A 16,127-nucleotide genomic window follows, 5' to 3' on the forward strand; every position below is an offset into this window, starting at 1 on the left:
AATGCGTTTAAAAATTAATAAACGTAAAAAATCTTAATACCACTGCACATGCATGTACTGAAATATGACTATATTCTTAAACATTAGAGCGAGAGGTTTAAAAGAATACTATTTTATGTAATAAAAATACTTTATGCAGTCATCAAATGTTTAAAATAAATATAAAGGATAATAAGGCTTCAAAATTATATAAATAGATTATCTACAACGTTTAAGAAATGTCCAGGATCATGCTTTGAAAATAGAATAAAAGCTCCATTTTGACCTACGCTGAGCATGAACCCCCTTAATACAAACATCCACTCTATGGAGGCCCATATGATCATATTAGGATCGGTATGGTCGAAAAGAATATTTTGTATGAACCTTGTATGATTGACTGTGGCCGAGAAATAATATGTCGACTAATGAATACGACTTTGTTGTTTTTTTTTTTTAATATAAAATTACCGATTTGGATAATGAGTATTATGTGATAAGAGTGGAGGTAGGCTCTTAAGATCCGACATAAATAATAGTTCACAATAAACTTTGTCAGGCATACGCATTGGTTTTCATTGAACTAAGTCTACAATTTATAGATGGTGTTGGTTAGTTTTTTTAAAATTCAATTAAACCTTGCCTATATAAAAGCATAGTAGTTTTGGTATGTTTTGGACGATTTGACAAAATAGTGCACACTTTTTCATTCATATTTTTTTCGTTGAATTAAGAAATTTTAGACACACGCGTCTATATATGTAAAAAAAAACAACTGGTTAAAAAATATTTCTACTGTATACATTGCAAGAAGGGTGGATATTTAAAGTTTACATCTATGTACCTAATATACCTAGTATATAACCTTTTCTACTAACGTATCCAATATTGTATAATTTAATTTTGACGTGTATATAAAATGTGAAGTTCTGTTTGTATGTAAAATGGTAAGACCAAAATCATTTGCACAGTTACTGAGAATCCCTTTTTGTTGTTTTTCAGATTTTATGTACGGCAATGGGCAGGGGTCTAATCTACCTACTCAGTGCCCCCCTCGATTCCAGTCGCGGTCCGCTACTGCAACGCCAACCGGAAGCCCGAAAAAACGACAACTTCCTCAGATACCACAAGTAAGAAAATAAATACTCATATCGAGCTTAAATATTGGGACCATACCTAAATAAGGTGTCAAAATAAATAAAAAGAATTTCAAGTTATACACATTTTTTTTTTTTTATAAAAACCGATGATTTTTAAAAAAGATAATATGCCAACAGAGAACCTAGCGGAAAAATACGAAGCTTGCAATTTGAGATTTTTATTTTGATAATTTACAATTGCAACTGTATTAATTAATAAAAATGTATCTGAAAACATTAAAAAGAAAAATATTTTGAATTTTAAGTCAAAGATAAACTTACAATAATTGTAAAAAATGTAATAAAATGTGAATTTGTTGAATCGGACCGCATCTTATTATTACATATATTTTATGGTCATGTTTATTATTAAAATTTTGTTTATTAAGTCTTCTAAGCATCGCCTAAGAGATTTTTGACTAATTCATAGTTTTAATATTTTTTATATCTATTTTAAAAAACATGATTTTTAAAAAAAAATATAAATGTGTATAACTTGAAATCCTTTTTATTTATATCAATTCAAGCTTCTATATTGGAACCATACATGAATACAATTTATCAGATTATTATTTTCAGATACATATATTAATTAATACAGTTGAAATTGTAAATTATCAAAAAAAAATCTCAAATTGCAAGTTTCGTATTTTTCCGCTAAGTGCTTCTTTAAAAAAAGCTCAGTAAAGGCTTCACCTTAAGACACAATGGGTAGTTTTTTTGGTTTCAATCCTTGTTTGCGGCCTTCATTTGAAAGCTCGTGCGTCCTGTTCTTAAGGTCTTCAGGGTCCTTTGTAGACAACAATATCTTCTTAGAAGTAAGGGTGACTGATGTATTTGTCGTTAATGGCGATTCCACTTCCAGTCAAGTCGCATGAACAGATCTTCCAGAGTAGTGAATAATTTGAGTGATATCGTGTCACCTTGTTGGACACCTTTGCTCATAGGAAACCTGTAATTTTCACTTAATATGCATACTATAAGGATGTCTATAGTGCCTATACTTGATTTGGTTCGAACAATTGTTATATTTGCATGGACAATTTATAGTACCTATATAAGTTCGTACAGTGGATCGAAAAACAGAAGGGAGTTTTTCGCGCTTGATGTTTGTTAATCGCGTTGCTAGGCAACTTCTTGCTCAGTTTCTGTTGAAAATTAGCAACCAATCAGAAGTACCTATACTTTGCCTATTCTTTTTGAAGTTATACTTCTTTAGGCGCGTTTGGAAAATCAGATCAGAGTGTATTTTTGGCGTGTTTCACTAGTTTTGTTTTTGTTTTGTTACGCCAAAGAAGTATAAAATCTAACGCGCGTATATAAGTACACACACGGATTTTTTTAAAACCATGTTTCATCATAAGAAAATTATATATGTCTCCACAGAGTAAAGCATATTATACTAACAGTTTTTTTTTTTACGAGAAATGGATATTAGTCACTTTCTAGTCTTATTAGGTCCTTACTCTGGTTCTAAACATGCATTTACAATCGACGTATGAAATTTTATAGACCAAGGATTAGAACCCGGAACCTACGACATTATACGCCGACGTGGTAACCGCTCGGTCACAGTGAGTGTCAAAGATCTATAGTCATTAATAAGAATTTAATAATAAATTCAATATGTACAATTACATGTGTAGCTAATAACTACTTTTTTATTATACATCTGCTACATTATATATTTCCCCCACGATCAGCAGTAGAGCCGATATTGGATTATAAAAAAATCTTTGTCAAATATCTTTTATGAAGAATATTTTACGTTAACGTCTTTTACGATGTCTATATTTTATAAAATATTATATTATCGTTTATTTATAAAATATAAACACACCCGGTTTTAGTATTTATTCAGAGTACACAGAGATTAATCAACAATGACAGAAAATCTTCAAATAACCAGATGAACTTGCCAAAGAATTAGTTCAGTTCGGCTAGGTATCGCATTTGACAACTAAATAATCACATTTAACACTAAAAACGAATCTCGATAGTATAAGGTGTTTAGTTGCAAAATAGAGAACGTCTATTTATTTTCAAATTTAATTCGATTGCGTGGCGCCCAGTTGTTTCGGCGCCGAATCATCCTAATTATTTAGGATCTCCCTTTTTATTTACACTTAGTATCTTTTTCTTCTCACTCATGAGGGAATATGGCTGGGAAACGTAACCACCCTCAAACGCAGTCATTTTCCGATCGACTAATGCTAGAAACATAATATTACAATCCCGTCACGTGAGCGCACATGAGCTCACGGTAAGCTCGCACTACAGTCAAAAGGTGCGCAATATTGTTACTCTACTTGAAATTTAAAAATATTAATCACGTAGCATATTATGAGCCGAAAATGAATATTGTTAGCAAAATCTGCCAAAATGTATCAGACCTACGTGTAAATTTACACATATTTGAGTCACGTGCTCTCACGTATTTTGTTTTAATGGTTTGGAAAGTTATATATAAATTATAGGTAACTGACACACTGTTTTTGTAGGTTATCAGTTTATATTACCTCACATAACATAATGGTAATGTGTCTCTATCATAGACTATCTACTAGTGGCGAAGGGTGGATGTAGGCTGTTAAGCTCCGACAATTATTGACACTAAACTTTGTCAGTTACTTGTACGTATTTGTTTTCATTGAACAACTAATACTATAATGTATAGATAGTGTTTGTTAGTTTTTGAAATTCAATTAAACCCTTCCTAATCTAAGCCAGAGTGGATAATAGTCAAAAAATATTCGGTTTTCTATAAAACATCTAAAATCTTTCCATTAAACCTTACATAACATTAGGTGTTTTATAGATATAAGTATATTTTTATGGAATACGGTGTGGTTTAGGCAGGGATCAGGGCTTAATGAATTTTGAAAAATTAACCACCTAACCTGTAATATGTATTCTTAATTCAATGGAAACAAATAAGTATGATCAATAAAGTGTGCACTATTTTTGTCGTATTGCCCATATCACAACTAAACTACTATTATTAGGTTCAGGCAGGATTTAATTGAATTTAAAAAACTGAACAGTACCATCTGTAAATTGTATTCTAAGTTCAATAAAAATAAATAATTTCTTTTATTTTGTTAACTGTTAATTCATGGTGCATGGTACTGCATTGTATTGTTGTTTGATTTAATAAAACGCAATTTTTTATGTAGTACTTATTCCACTTTAATAAATAAATTTGAACCGGTTTCGTCCGTCTCAGAGGGCCATCAGTTGAACATGTCCCTCTGAGGCGGATTTGTGGATTGTGCCTTAGTTTTCGCAGGGTTTAATTGAATTTTAAAAACTAACCAACACTATCTGTAAATTATTGTAGTCTTAGTTAATGAAAATAAATACGTATAAATGACAAAGCTTAGTATGCATTATTCATATTGGATTTTTTTTGACCATGTCCGATCCTAATAGGGATCATATTGGCCTCCACAGAGTGGAGGTTTGTATTGACAGATTTTTGTTTTTTTACGAGAAATGGATGTCAGCCACTTGCTCAACCTATTAGGTCCATACTCTGACTCATACACAAATTGAAAAACAATTTGTGTACTTGTCAGACCCATGATTCGAACCTGGGACCCACGGCGTTATAGTCCTACGCTTAAGCCGCGTGTCCACCGTGGGTGTCACATTGGTATCATATTGGATTATTGGATCTTAACAGCCTACCTCCATCCTTCACCACTGATGTTAACACGTCCATGTCTACGTTTCCAAGAGACCATCAATTGAAAAATGTCACGGCTAGTATCCATAGACTAAAGTAAATCAATCAAAAGAAGAAAAAAAAACCTATTTCTTGAGTTATAAGCCAGATACAAATTCTAATATTATGATCAACGTGTTCACCATTTTTAGAAGACATAATATATATTACAGTGGCGAAGGCTGGAGGTGGGCTGTTAAGATTCGACATAAATAGTGTACACTAAACTTTGTCAGTTACACTTATTTGTTTTCGTTGAACTAATAATACAATTTGCAAATGGTTCTGGTTAGTTTTTGAAATTCAATTTAATCCTAATTAACCAAACCATAACAGTCGGTTACATGTAAATTCATCTCTATTTTTAAAGCCGATTTTGGCAAAATTCATGAATTCAAGAATGAAAACCTAACCTAACCTAACTTAAACTAATCTAACCTAACAAATAATCCAGAGTATCGGCTATTTTCAAAGTTTGTTTGCCGCTGGCTTCCTGTAAACCGACAACAACCGTGTTTTACCGTGTGTACGACAAACCCAAACATATATTTCCGATACAACATTTCACAGTGAAGTCCAATATTGCGAACTGCATACATACAAATTCCCGAATATGATAACAAAAAATGCAAAAATAGTGCACACTTTTTCAGTTATACTAATTTAATTCATTGAATTAAAAATTCATATTACAGATGATGATGATCATGGTGTTTATTTTTTAAAATTCATTAAGCCCTGCCTACGCCAAACTGTAATCGATAGAAAATATTCTTCTATCTATAAAATATTTAAAATTATATATGGTTTAATGATATAATTACGTTTGACTGACAAAGTTTATTGCGTACTATTTATGTCGAATCTTAACAGCCTACCTCTACGCTTTGCCATTGAATTATATATTATATAACAGTATCAATATTCACAGAATCAATGCGAGATATGTCAGTATTTTATTGTCATAATTGGAAACCACCAATTTACTGGAATTCGTCAAACCTTCGATCGACGGCTATTTATCTGAATGTGTCTTTATAATTTTCAATACCTAATCAAATAAATAAATGAGTTACATATTGTTTTTTATTTATATTATTAAATTCTAATGGATTTAAGTTTTAGTTAACTCCATTAATATCTAATAGGTTACCATTGTTCCTAGAATGGACAATTTTACACCTCTTGAGTGTAGTAATTTTATTGCTTATATTATGTAGTAATGATCTATTATTAGGTTTTGACGATTTATTATAATATGCTTATCGAGTGTATTATTATTAATACGATAGCGGGTTTTTTTACTAACACTTCAACTATTCATAATTTGTTTGTTATATTTCTTATTATGGCCCTTGACTTGATAGGTAGGTAATTGAGTTTTTACTTACTTTATTGTATTGATTTATTATATAAGTTAGAGTGAATAGTGTTCATTGTCAGCGTGTGTTTGGCTTTGGTGAGTATACACATCGCCTGGTGATGCCGAAAGGCAAAAATCGGGTCGCAAAAAACGACTCAAAAGGAATAGTACCAAACTTAAATCCATTAGAATTTAAATTCAAATTCCATCAAGTACCTTCGGCCGATAGTATTAATATTATACAAGCTGAGCCAGCTGGCTCTCGCCAGTCTGTCTCGCTAGGTCTTGCAGACAGCTTGGCGTCCTAATGCCATGGTATTGGATTTTAATAAAATTGTCAAGTACGCAGAGACGGTGGCGTTTGACATTTCGCTGATTTGTCACTTTATAATTTGCAAGTCGTTACTGTCGATATAAATTTGGCGTCATATGCAGTCTATTCTGGATTTTGGCCTTCAGGATGTCATCTGGCACCATCCCAAGCTACTAGACTTAGCAGAATAGTAGTCAATTTAATTGCGATTCAATATAACGTTAATAATATTAATCTCACGCTAGCCATATAAAAAATAAATTTAAACTGTTAAATTATTTTGTTTCATTGTCTAAAAAATGCTTGTATTATTAAATATTGTAACTTATTATTTGTTTATCGTGGTTTTAGACGATACAAAGAGCACTAAAGGAGAGGATGTGGACCGGCCAGGAAATGGACGACAGGAGTGACAGAGGAGAGCGACCCTTGAGAGGACTCCAACACAGAAGCGCGACGCATACAACCTACCGGAGTACGGGAGCTGGAGGTATACACAACTCATGTTTATTATTAAATCCTGCCAAATCCTTTTAAATATTACGTTACAATTTTTTTCCGTTTTCACGAATATTAACAATGAATTTATGCATTTGAAATATCCAGGCAAGTGTTAGCCGGCTCTCATATCAAAACTCGTCCGTGTCCCGAACAAAACTTTAGAGAACTGAGATCCAGTGTTGCTTGTGAATACCGCGCATATCTACCCGGCGACAGTCGCGCGTAACCTTCGAAACGTATAGATATTTGAATGCGGTGATCGGCGAGCCGGTATAGGAATGACCAGTTCGTAAGTGTTTGTATGTGTCTTCGACCCTTCGACTAGGAGCCCGAAAAGGATGCAACTTGTTGATTGCAACAGCAAATGTTTTTTTTTCAAACGAAATAGTCGCATTCGACCAATCTGCGGAGCTCCATCTAACAACGTGTGTTTTGTTGTTTATGTTGAATATTGATGACGTCAGTCACATCAACGTATTTGACACGCTTAAGGCGAGACGAGTTTTGATATAAGGCTTAAGAGTCTCATCGAAGGCCTAACAATTGTCACAGATTTGGAAGTTCACAACACATACACACAATTAAACTTTGGAAAGAGGCTCTAACAATGGGGTGACTTTCAAATCGGGATAAATCTAACGTTAGTGATATTCACAATGAGACATGTCCATTTCAGTTAATGACGTAAGCGTATATCCACCGAATTTATGTATTTAATAAATGGTATATACGTTTATAACATATAAATCATTATATTTAACATTTTTTATTACTTGCTTTTCCTTCCACGACCCGCCACGTCTCCACACCCGATATGCAGGTATGTACCGTGGTGTAACGAATGTTAGGCGCTCTTAAAATTTGTGCCGAAAGTGTCCCAGGAGCAACTTCCCAAGACCTTGATTGGCGTGCACTAGAGTGTGCGTGATTCCTACTTCGATATAATGTACGGTTAATTGTCGATGAGAAAAGATCTTCTCGCTCACCGTAAAATGCCGCAAACTTTTTATAAGCTGATAAATTTTCCGTCGTAGATACCAAGTTGCAATGGCCAACCGGTCCAACTGAGGGTCGGAACGACTTGAGAAGCTCTTTCAACTCTTTCAACAACTTTCACTCCCAGAGGATGTGATAGTCATCCTGCAATACGCCATACGAGCAAGTCGGAGATTTTATTAGGCAAAGCTGACCAGAGTGACAGAGCTGACTAAAGTCCAGTTTTTATCGTTGAATACTGACTATGCATTAAGTTCTTGTTTATTTGAACACAACTACACACTTCTAATATGACAGTGTTGTTTGCCAATTTTTAGGGTGTATAAAAATTACTACGACAATAATAGAAGCAGTCAATAATACAATTCGTCAATATATAAATTTAAAAATCCTGTAAAATCATTTATAGCTAGCGAGTATGTAAATAATATAAAAAAAATGCATTAAAAGTGGCAGCCATTGCTTGAGTAAGGTAATTGGAAATGCCAACTTCTTCTTCTTTCACCTTGTTGCGACCCAGTATAGGGCAAGCATAAGTTCGCGCCACTTCCCTCTACCCATCGTCAACTCTTGCGCCTCCCGCCATCCTAGACCTACAGCGCGTAGATCTCTTTTGTAGCACCGCTGCAGGGTGAGGGAGGGTCGATACGGTCCGGTCCACAACGACGGAATCCTTGAGGCTGTGCTACAAGGGTAAAAAGTGTCACACTCTTTGGTGAAATCCGGAACACATGTCCCAGCCATGTAAAACGTCTCTTCGTGATTACCTCAATCACCGAAGGCTGATGTGTCTGCTCACGAACTTGGGTATTTGTAACGCGGTCGTACCAATGTACTCCTGAGTGTACTGTACTCCTCAATGCAGAGACATTTGAAGCTTATTAAGATGCCATGTCTCACAGCCATACAGAAGCACATGTAGCACGCACGCGTTGAACAAACGACATTTGGTCCTCACAGAATACAGCCTTGACCTCAATGCGACTCCTAGTTAGTTAGTATGTTAATAATATAAATAGTGCTTAAGAATCTTTTTTCCAAACCCTTTGAAGATTTACCTTTTATATCTTGTAGTATTCATTGTTTGACACCAATGCTTCCAGGTTGGGAGCGTCACTACACAGGACTGTCGGATTCTGAACTTGCGGGCGGTAGAACGGGGAGTCGAGGAAGAAGAGGAAGAGGTCCAGCCCCTCAGCAGACTCACGTATCCTCCGCGGCCGCCGCCCTCTCTGATCCCCTAGACTCGGACATGGAAAGCGTGGCGTCCGTCACCAGCAGCGCTTTCTCCACGCAGAGCGAGAGGCCCAGGGCCTCGCACAGGGACCACCACGACCATAGACAACACGCACACTTGCAGTGAGTAATCAATTGTCGACAAGCACTACCATGTCATACGAAATATTAATATATATCTTTCATTAGATATCGACCGTGTTCACTGTAGCATGCTCGAATCTTACCAAATCGCTTAGAGAATATGTAAATTTAATAAACATAATATTTGTTACACCACTGTGGATTGGTTGCCAGAGCGCCCGTCTCTGATGCAGTAGGTGCGAGTTCAAATTCCGCTTCTGTCAACAAATACATGTCGCTCTGTCAATGTATATTTAAACCAAAACTTAAACAGGGTTTGGTGAATATATATTATTAACTATTAATTAATCGAAGAAACTATAATCTAGACTTCGACTTCTATATCGAGACGTACACGTCACTGCGGCCGTTTCTGAAACTAAAACCATTGCAAAACCGCGAGCATGCAAACAGCGCGACGCGTAATACTTAAATCGGTTACAAGTAAATTGTACGTTAAACATTTCACCGTGGCACAGTTTGCCGTGAGCTTTCTTATCGGAAAGAGATGATCGTATACTATATTACGGTCTCCAATTTTATTCGATTCAATATGAACATTAATTCAATTTTCATAGCTAATTTTGGCAAAATTTATGAATTCAAGAATGAAAACTTAACCAAAGATAACCTAACAAATAATCCAGTAGGTATATCAACTATTTTCAAAATTTGTTTGCTGCTGGCTTCCTGTAAAATGTACACTGACAAGAACCGTGTTTTATTTAGATATGGAAAAGAAGTTGGATGGTCTTTAATATACGGCCATATATTTCCAATATAACATATCACCGTGAAGTGTGATACGGCGAACTGCATACGTACATGTTTCCGGACATGACTTAAATCGCAAACAACGCCATGTCGTAGACGTCAATATAATATAGAAGCCGAACAGTACACAAAATATTAACATAATAAAACCAGTTGATTAAGATTTTATATTTTCATTCACTATGGTTTATATGGTAAGTAATTACACATGTTTTTGTTTAATTTTAAATAAGTATAACAGTACTTATAATGAAGTTTAAATACCCTTTTTATTGTATTTTTTTTTTTTTGTTAACAATTTACAGCCAAAAGCTTGTGCACCAATTCAGTTTACCAGCTGTCTTATCAAATGAATTATTAAACAATGCACCCCCATCCTCGATCTCATTATCAACCAATAATGTCCGTAGAAAATTGCCAGAAGTCAATGTTCCCGAGCACATAAAGAAAATCGTTCATGACAAAATATTAAAACAAAGCTCTCAAAGCTTTGAAGAAAGCACACCAATTAAAGCTGTTAATAAGCCCAAGTTTAACAGAAGTAGATCCAGTACAACTGTAAGAGAACGAACCAGAAAATATTACAAGTCGAGGAGTATGAGTGTTTCGAGTACTCAAAATAATGTAAATTTAAGTAGTGATAACGAAGATTTACCAATATTGACTAATGACTACAAATTAATGGAAAATAATGAAGAATTTATACTTAATTTGAATTTAAATAACTGTGGTATTAAAAAATCTATTCAAAAACAGGATGAAATGATAAAAAATGAGGTTGTATCGAATATTGTATTTCAAGATCCTGATATAGGAGAAGTAAGTGAACTTGATGTGAATAGTGAATTACTGGATCATTTGATTCAACAATTGAGTGTCGATAAGTCTCCAAGTGAACATAATAAGTTGAAAGATAGAACTGTTAATGCGGAAGAAGTAAGAATGCATGAAAATCGTTTGGATCCACAAAAGAATGACTTAAGAAAGCACTTTTTTATATCTGAAGGTCGAATTATTGATATTTCATACGATTCTGATAGTGGCTGGGTATCTAGAGGATCGAATATGTGTTTGAATTTTAATAAATTGAAGATTACCACTGCTGATAAACCAACCGTTGAAGAACGCCGTCGTCGTTTAAAGAGTTCCATTGAATCCGTTGAAGGTTCTGAAGAGAACTGTGACTACTGCCAAAGAACCAGTGACAAAAAAGATGGGGCGTATTATTTTAAAACTAAATCTGGTGAAAGTTTTGATAAAAATATTCAGACCCAAACAACGAGGCAGATCGGATCTTATTATGGATACGACAGTGAATGTAGTGGCGCTGAAACCGAAATTAATATGTCTAGTTCTGAAAACAAAAGCGTAGATGAAGGTCATAAAATAAATAATAGTAAATCTGATATTCTATCTAAAAATGTGAGAAGTAAAAGTGTACACGAATCTATGGATGAAGATAAAATAAAATGTATACAAGGTTTAGGGAAATCTAAAAGTGTTACAGATAAGATAAGACAAGAATCTGTGAATACATTTAACAGTTCTGATTCAATTAAATCAATTATTGATGAAGTAAGGTCAGAGTTTATTGAAAAGTCAACTAAAGAGAGAAGACGCCATTTGTCTTTAGAATTAAAGGCAAATTATGATAAAGGTAGTGAAAAATCTAGTGATGTTTTTCAAGATGAAAGTAATGATGGAAAAAGAGCAGAAAAAAGACAAACTGTGAGACTAGAAAATAAAAAAAATGATTTAAATGATAAAAGAGAAAAAGATAAATGTTTAGAAGAGAAAAAAATAAGTCAAGAACAAAAGTTTGATGACAAAAATAGACAAGTAGATAATACATTAAAGTTACCGTCAACTAAAATTGGGGATTCTATTAATGAAAATGATCCTGATTCACTTTTTTTACTGTGCAGTTCTCCAAGAAATTCCATTATTCCAGAGTCCAGCACGAAGAACTCCGTCACTGAAAGACGAGGCAGTAGCTTTGATGGTAAAGTTTCCACCGTTAAAACTAAAGACAGGTCATCTTCACTGGCGTCACAGCGAAGTATAGACAAGGGGTCTCAGGAAGATTATTCAGACGATGTGTTTATATCAAACGATGATCTGAATAAATACTCCAAGAGATTTGTAGACAGACGACAGAGTCTGAGCACTGGTGATATACCGGATCGAGATCAATTAGAGAAGAAATTGAGCGCCTTTGATTTGACTAGTTCCATGGGGACTATTACAGTTGAATCAACAGTTTCAAATAAACGTATCAGTTCTGTTTCTATTAATGAAACACCTGAGTATTTTGAATATTCTACTTTAGAGTCACATTCCTCTTCCCCTTTATTTTCCGGTAGTTTTGATAATGCAAATAAAGAACCCTTGCAATCTATTATTAAAAAAAACGAAGGTAAGAGAAAGGTTAGGGGTAGTGTTAACGCTAGTGGCAGTAATAATAACGCTTCTGTAAACGCTAACGTGTCTGTTTCTTCCGCTTTCCCCCCCGCCCGACGCACGTCCACCAACCTGCCGCAACTGAAAACTCTCCAATCGCTGGTCATCGCCGCCAACGCGAATGCTGGATCCAAATCCAAAATCCCACCGAAACCCGGGGTCAAACGGACTGGGTCGAAAAAAAAATCCGGGGGGTCCATCAAAAAAAAATCTACCGCTGCGAAACCTCCATCGAGCAGCGAGTACAGTGGGGGTGGTAGTAGGAGTGAAAGAGGGGAGAGGGTCAGCGGGAGCGGAGGAGGAGGAAGCAACAGGGCGGACCACAGAAGAGAAGGCCACAGATCACACTTCACCAGAAGCTTGAGCAATGCCGACGCACCCGATGAGAAACATGGTAAGCGCTATGTTAATTTATATAACGATAATTGAACGCCCACGATACCGAGCGGCTTAAGCGTTAGCAAGGTTTGAATCCTGGGTCTGGCAAATACACATATTGTTTTTCAATCCGTGTTTGAGTCAGACTATGGATATAATACGTTGAGTAAGTTGGCTAACATCCATTTCTCGTAAAAACAAAAATATGTTAATACAAACCTCCAGTCTGTGGAGAGATTACATGTATGTTGTACGCATGCAGTTCATCGTGGGACACTTATTCGTGCACCGCAGTACGTGATACATAAGTTCGTATAATATTTTATCAAATGACGAGTTTTTCGTTGAACATTTCACCGTGGAATACATTTGTACGTATCTTACAAAATGCGGCGATAGTTTGCAGATAGTACTGTTCCAATTAGATTGACCCTAACTTAACCTAAACTAGTAAAGACATCTCCACATTTTGTAGCATACGTACAAATATACTCCACGGTGAAATGTTCAACGAAGAACTCGTCATTTGATTAAATGTTACACGAACTACTCATGTTTCACGTACTGCGGCGCACGAATAAGTGTCCTGCGGTGAATTGTTTACGTACAAATTTCCGGATACGCTGTGGAAGCCCATATCATCTTATTATGATCGAAAATGGTAAAAAAAACAATAATTGAATTTCTTTTGATTTACACCACAAAATGTTGTAGACATTTTTGACGGTATTTAAAATACCCCAGATAGCGTAATTATTCACAAGAAGAACATTTGTATCACTAACATACTCTTAATTATAATACACCTATTGATCTTTTTAATTCTGCAACATGTTTTGTGGTTCAATTACATTTAGTATAGTGAAACAGTATGATAGTAATATACGTGAAATAATTATCCACATAAACGCCCAGGCTCTGAGAAAATCATATAAATGTATTTTGAGCTCACTGGGAATCACGCCCGGAGCCCTCAGATGTGAAGCTAGTGCGTTACGCGCTGGACTACGAGGACCGCCCAGTCACCCACAAAGTACATGTTGTGTATGCATTTCCAATAAACCAAAAAAATATATGAGTTTCTTTTATGAAAGAAACTGTTTTATCAATATCAACAAACGATGACCACAAGATCTATTTTATTACAACGTTTTTATTAGGTCGTATTCTTATTTGTCCGGTACAAATCTTGCAATCGATTTTTAACTAACTTCCCGACTAGCTAGACATTTGAAACTTTTAGAATATATTAGAACACGATACCAATGCATTCTTTTAATACTTTCAGCCATCTTCAAGTAGAATTGAATTCATTTTCAGTTAATTCTGTTTTGTATGAAAAGTTATTTCGGAAGAAATCCGTAAACCAATCCACTATTATTGGTTGCTAAGTGGATGGTCCTAGCAACTAAATTATTAATATATACGTGCGTTACTATGGAAATCAAAATGACATTTCAGTATTCTATATTCGTTTGTTTTTTATTTACTTCATATTATCAAGTACAAGCATAATAATTCAACAGAAAATTTAAAAACGTTGTATATAGAAAGTTATTTTTATCTTGTAATTATTTATTGTACTCTATAAAGTTTATTTATTTCTATTTTAATGGTTTTAAACAACATACTGAATTCGACATAAATGTATAACATACATAATTTTGAAAAACACTTCTAAAATATTGGAGAGATCCGTGATGTCGGTTAGTAATTAAAGTAGTAGGTACCTACTTTGATTTAATAAACAAAAACCGATTGCCAATAGTAGCTTAATTTGGAAGAGCGTTGATGAGCAGGTATTATAAGGGCCAATTATTACAATTTGTCGTAATTAGTGTGTCACATAGTAGCATAGTAGACAATGTGGACGGGGCGTCAACCCAAGAGATGCAGGTTCGATTCCTGACAGGTGTCTTACTTTTAAAAAAAAAAAATTCTATTGGTTATAATATAATATTTTCTCATAAGTGTTTTTCAAAATTATGTATATTCAATAATTAGAATGGTACATTCTTAAATCTTGTCAATTATTCGTTGAATAAAAAAATAGTGAATTAAAAATTATTAGCAAGTTCAAGTAAGTTACAACAAAAAATCTTGGAGTAATCCGTGATGTCGGTTAGTAATTAAAGTAATACATTATTTGATTTAAAATACAAAAGCCGAACGCCAATGTAGCTTAATTTATAAAGCGCGTCAGTGAATATTAAAAGCCATTAGTTAAAATTTGTAGTAATTAAGTATGACTCGTTTAGCATAGTGGTCAATGTGCGTGGACGCGATACGAGAGATGCAAGTTCGATTCCTGCGTGGTGTCTTCCTTTTTTAAGAAAGATTTCTATTGGTTATAATATATTTCCTCTGAAGTGTTTTCAAAATTATCTGTGTTCAATAATTAGAATGTTGCATTCTTATATCTTGTGAATTATTCGTTGAATAAAAAAATGGTTAATTAAACATTGTAATTTTCCTGAAAGGTCATAGTTATATTTATTGCTGTTCTATCTTGCCACCGATACATTTCTTCCTGTTTTGTTTATTCAGGAACCAAGGAACCTTTGGTTCTTGCTCAAAAAGAGCATAATTTGATGAAAGACAGTCGGAAAATACTTTTTAAAAATATATTTTTATGTACGGTGTCTCATTTACGTTCAAGTTCTTATCATGTCCCTTACAATGTTCATTTATTGTATCAGATGGTAGCCTGAGTGATACGGCGGTTGGTCTCCACGGCGTGGACAGTGGAATCCGAGGAGGGCGTCGCAGTCCATCGTCAGTTTCTCCGAGTAGCGGAGGAACAGCCCCGACTGGTGTACTGCGAGCCAGTGCACACTTCGGGGCGATGGGCAAAAAAAGTAATTCAACGTCACAGCTCTCAGCGACAGGTAGGCTTCATCTACTATTCAATTTAATCTATATAGATATTATATTATTCAAATGTTATTGAACACATTCGTTAAATCTGCTGTTCTATTAACTAAACTGAGTATTGAATTACTACATGCAGAGCATTGCAGTGAATCCCAAATAAAATAAAAGCAGTTTAAAGATCGCTTGTCTTGAGTTTAATTTACAATAATTATTATCAGTCATATATAAAACCTCTTCTAACATTCAAACATGTACGTATTTAGT

The 16,127-nt window shown here is 34.6% G+C and overlaps 1 protein-coding gene across 1 annotated transcript in view; it reads left to right on the forward strand.

Annotated features, from left to right (window-relative positions):
• The window catches only part of Rim (Rab3 interacting molecule), a 205,762-nt gene that overhangs the window by 127,367 nt on the left and 62,268 nt on the right, over nucleotides 1–16,127 (forward strand). Inside the window, exons 13-17 of the mRNA XM_085951592.1 lie at nucleotides 982–1,109; nucleotides 6,873–7,011; nucleotides 9,122–9,377; nucleotides 12,851–13,005; nucleotides 15,689–15,877. Coding sequence (XP_085807718.1) covers nucleotides 982–1,109; nucleotides 6,873–7,011; nucleotides 9,122–9,377; nucleotides 12,851–13,005; nucleotides 15,689–15,877 — 867 coding nt within the window. The remainder of the gene's footprint in view (nucleotides 1–981; nucleotides 1,110–6,872; nucleotides 7,012–9,121; nucleotides 9,378–12,850; nucleotides 13,006–15,688; nucleotides 15,878–16,127) is intronic.

This window comes from Rhyacophila brunnea, unplaced genomic scaffold, assembly GCF_057557595.1.
Source record: "Rhyacophila brunnea isolate RB1 unplaced genomic scaffold, BYU_Rbru_1.0 scaffold_24, whole genome shotgun sequence".
NCBI lineage: Eukaryota > Metazoa > Arthropoda > Insecta > Trichoptera > Rhyacophilidae > Rhyacophila > Rhyacophila brunnea.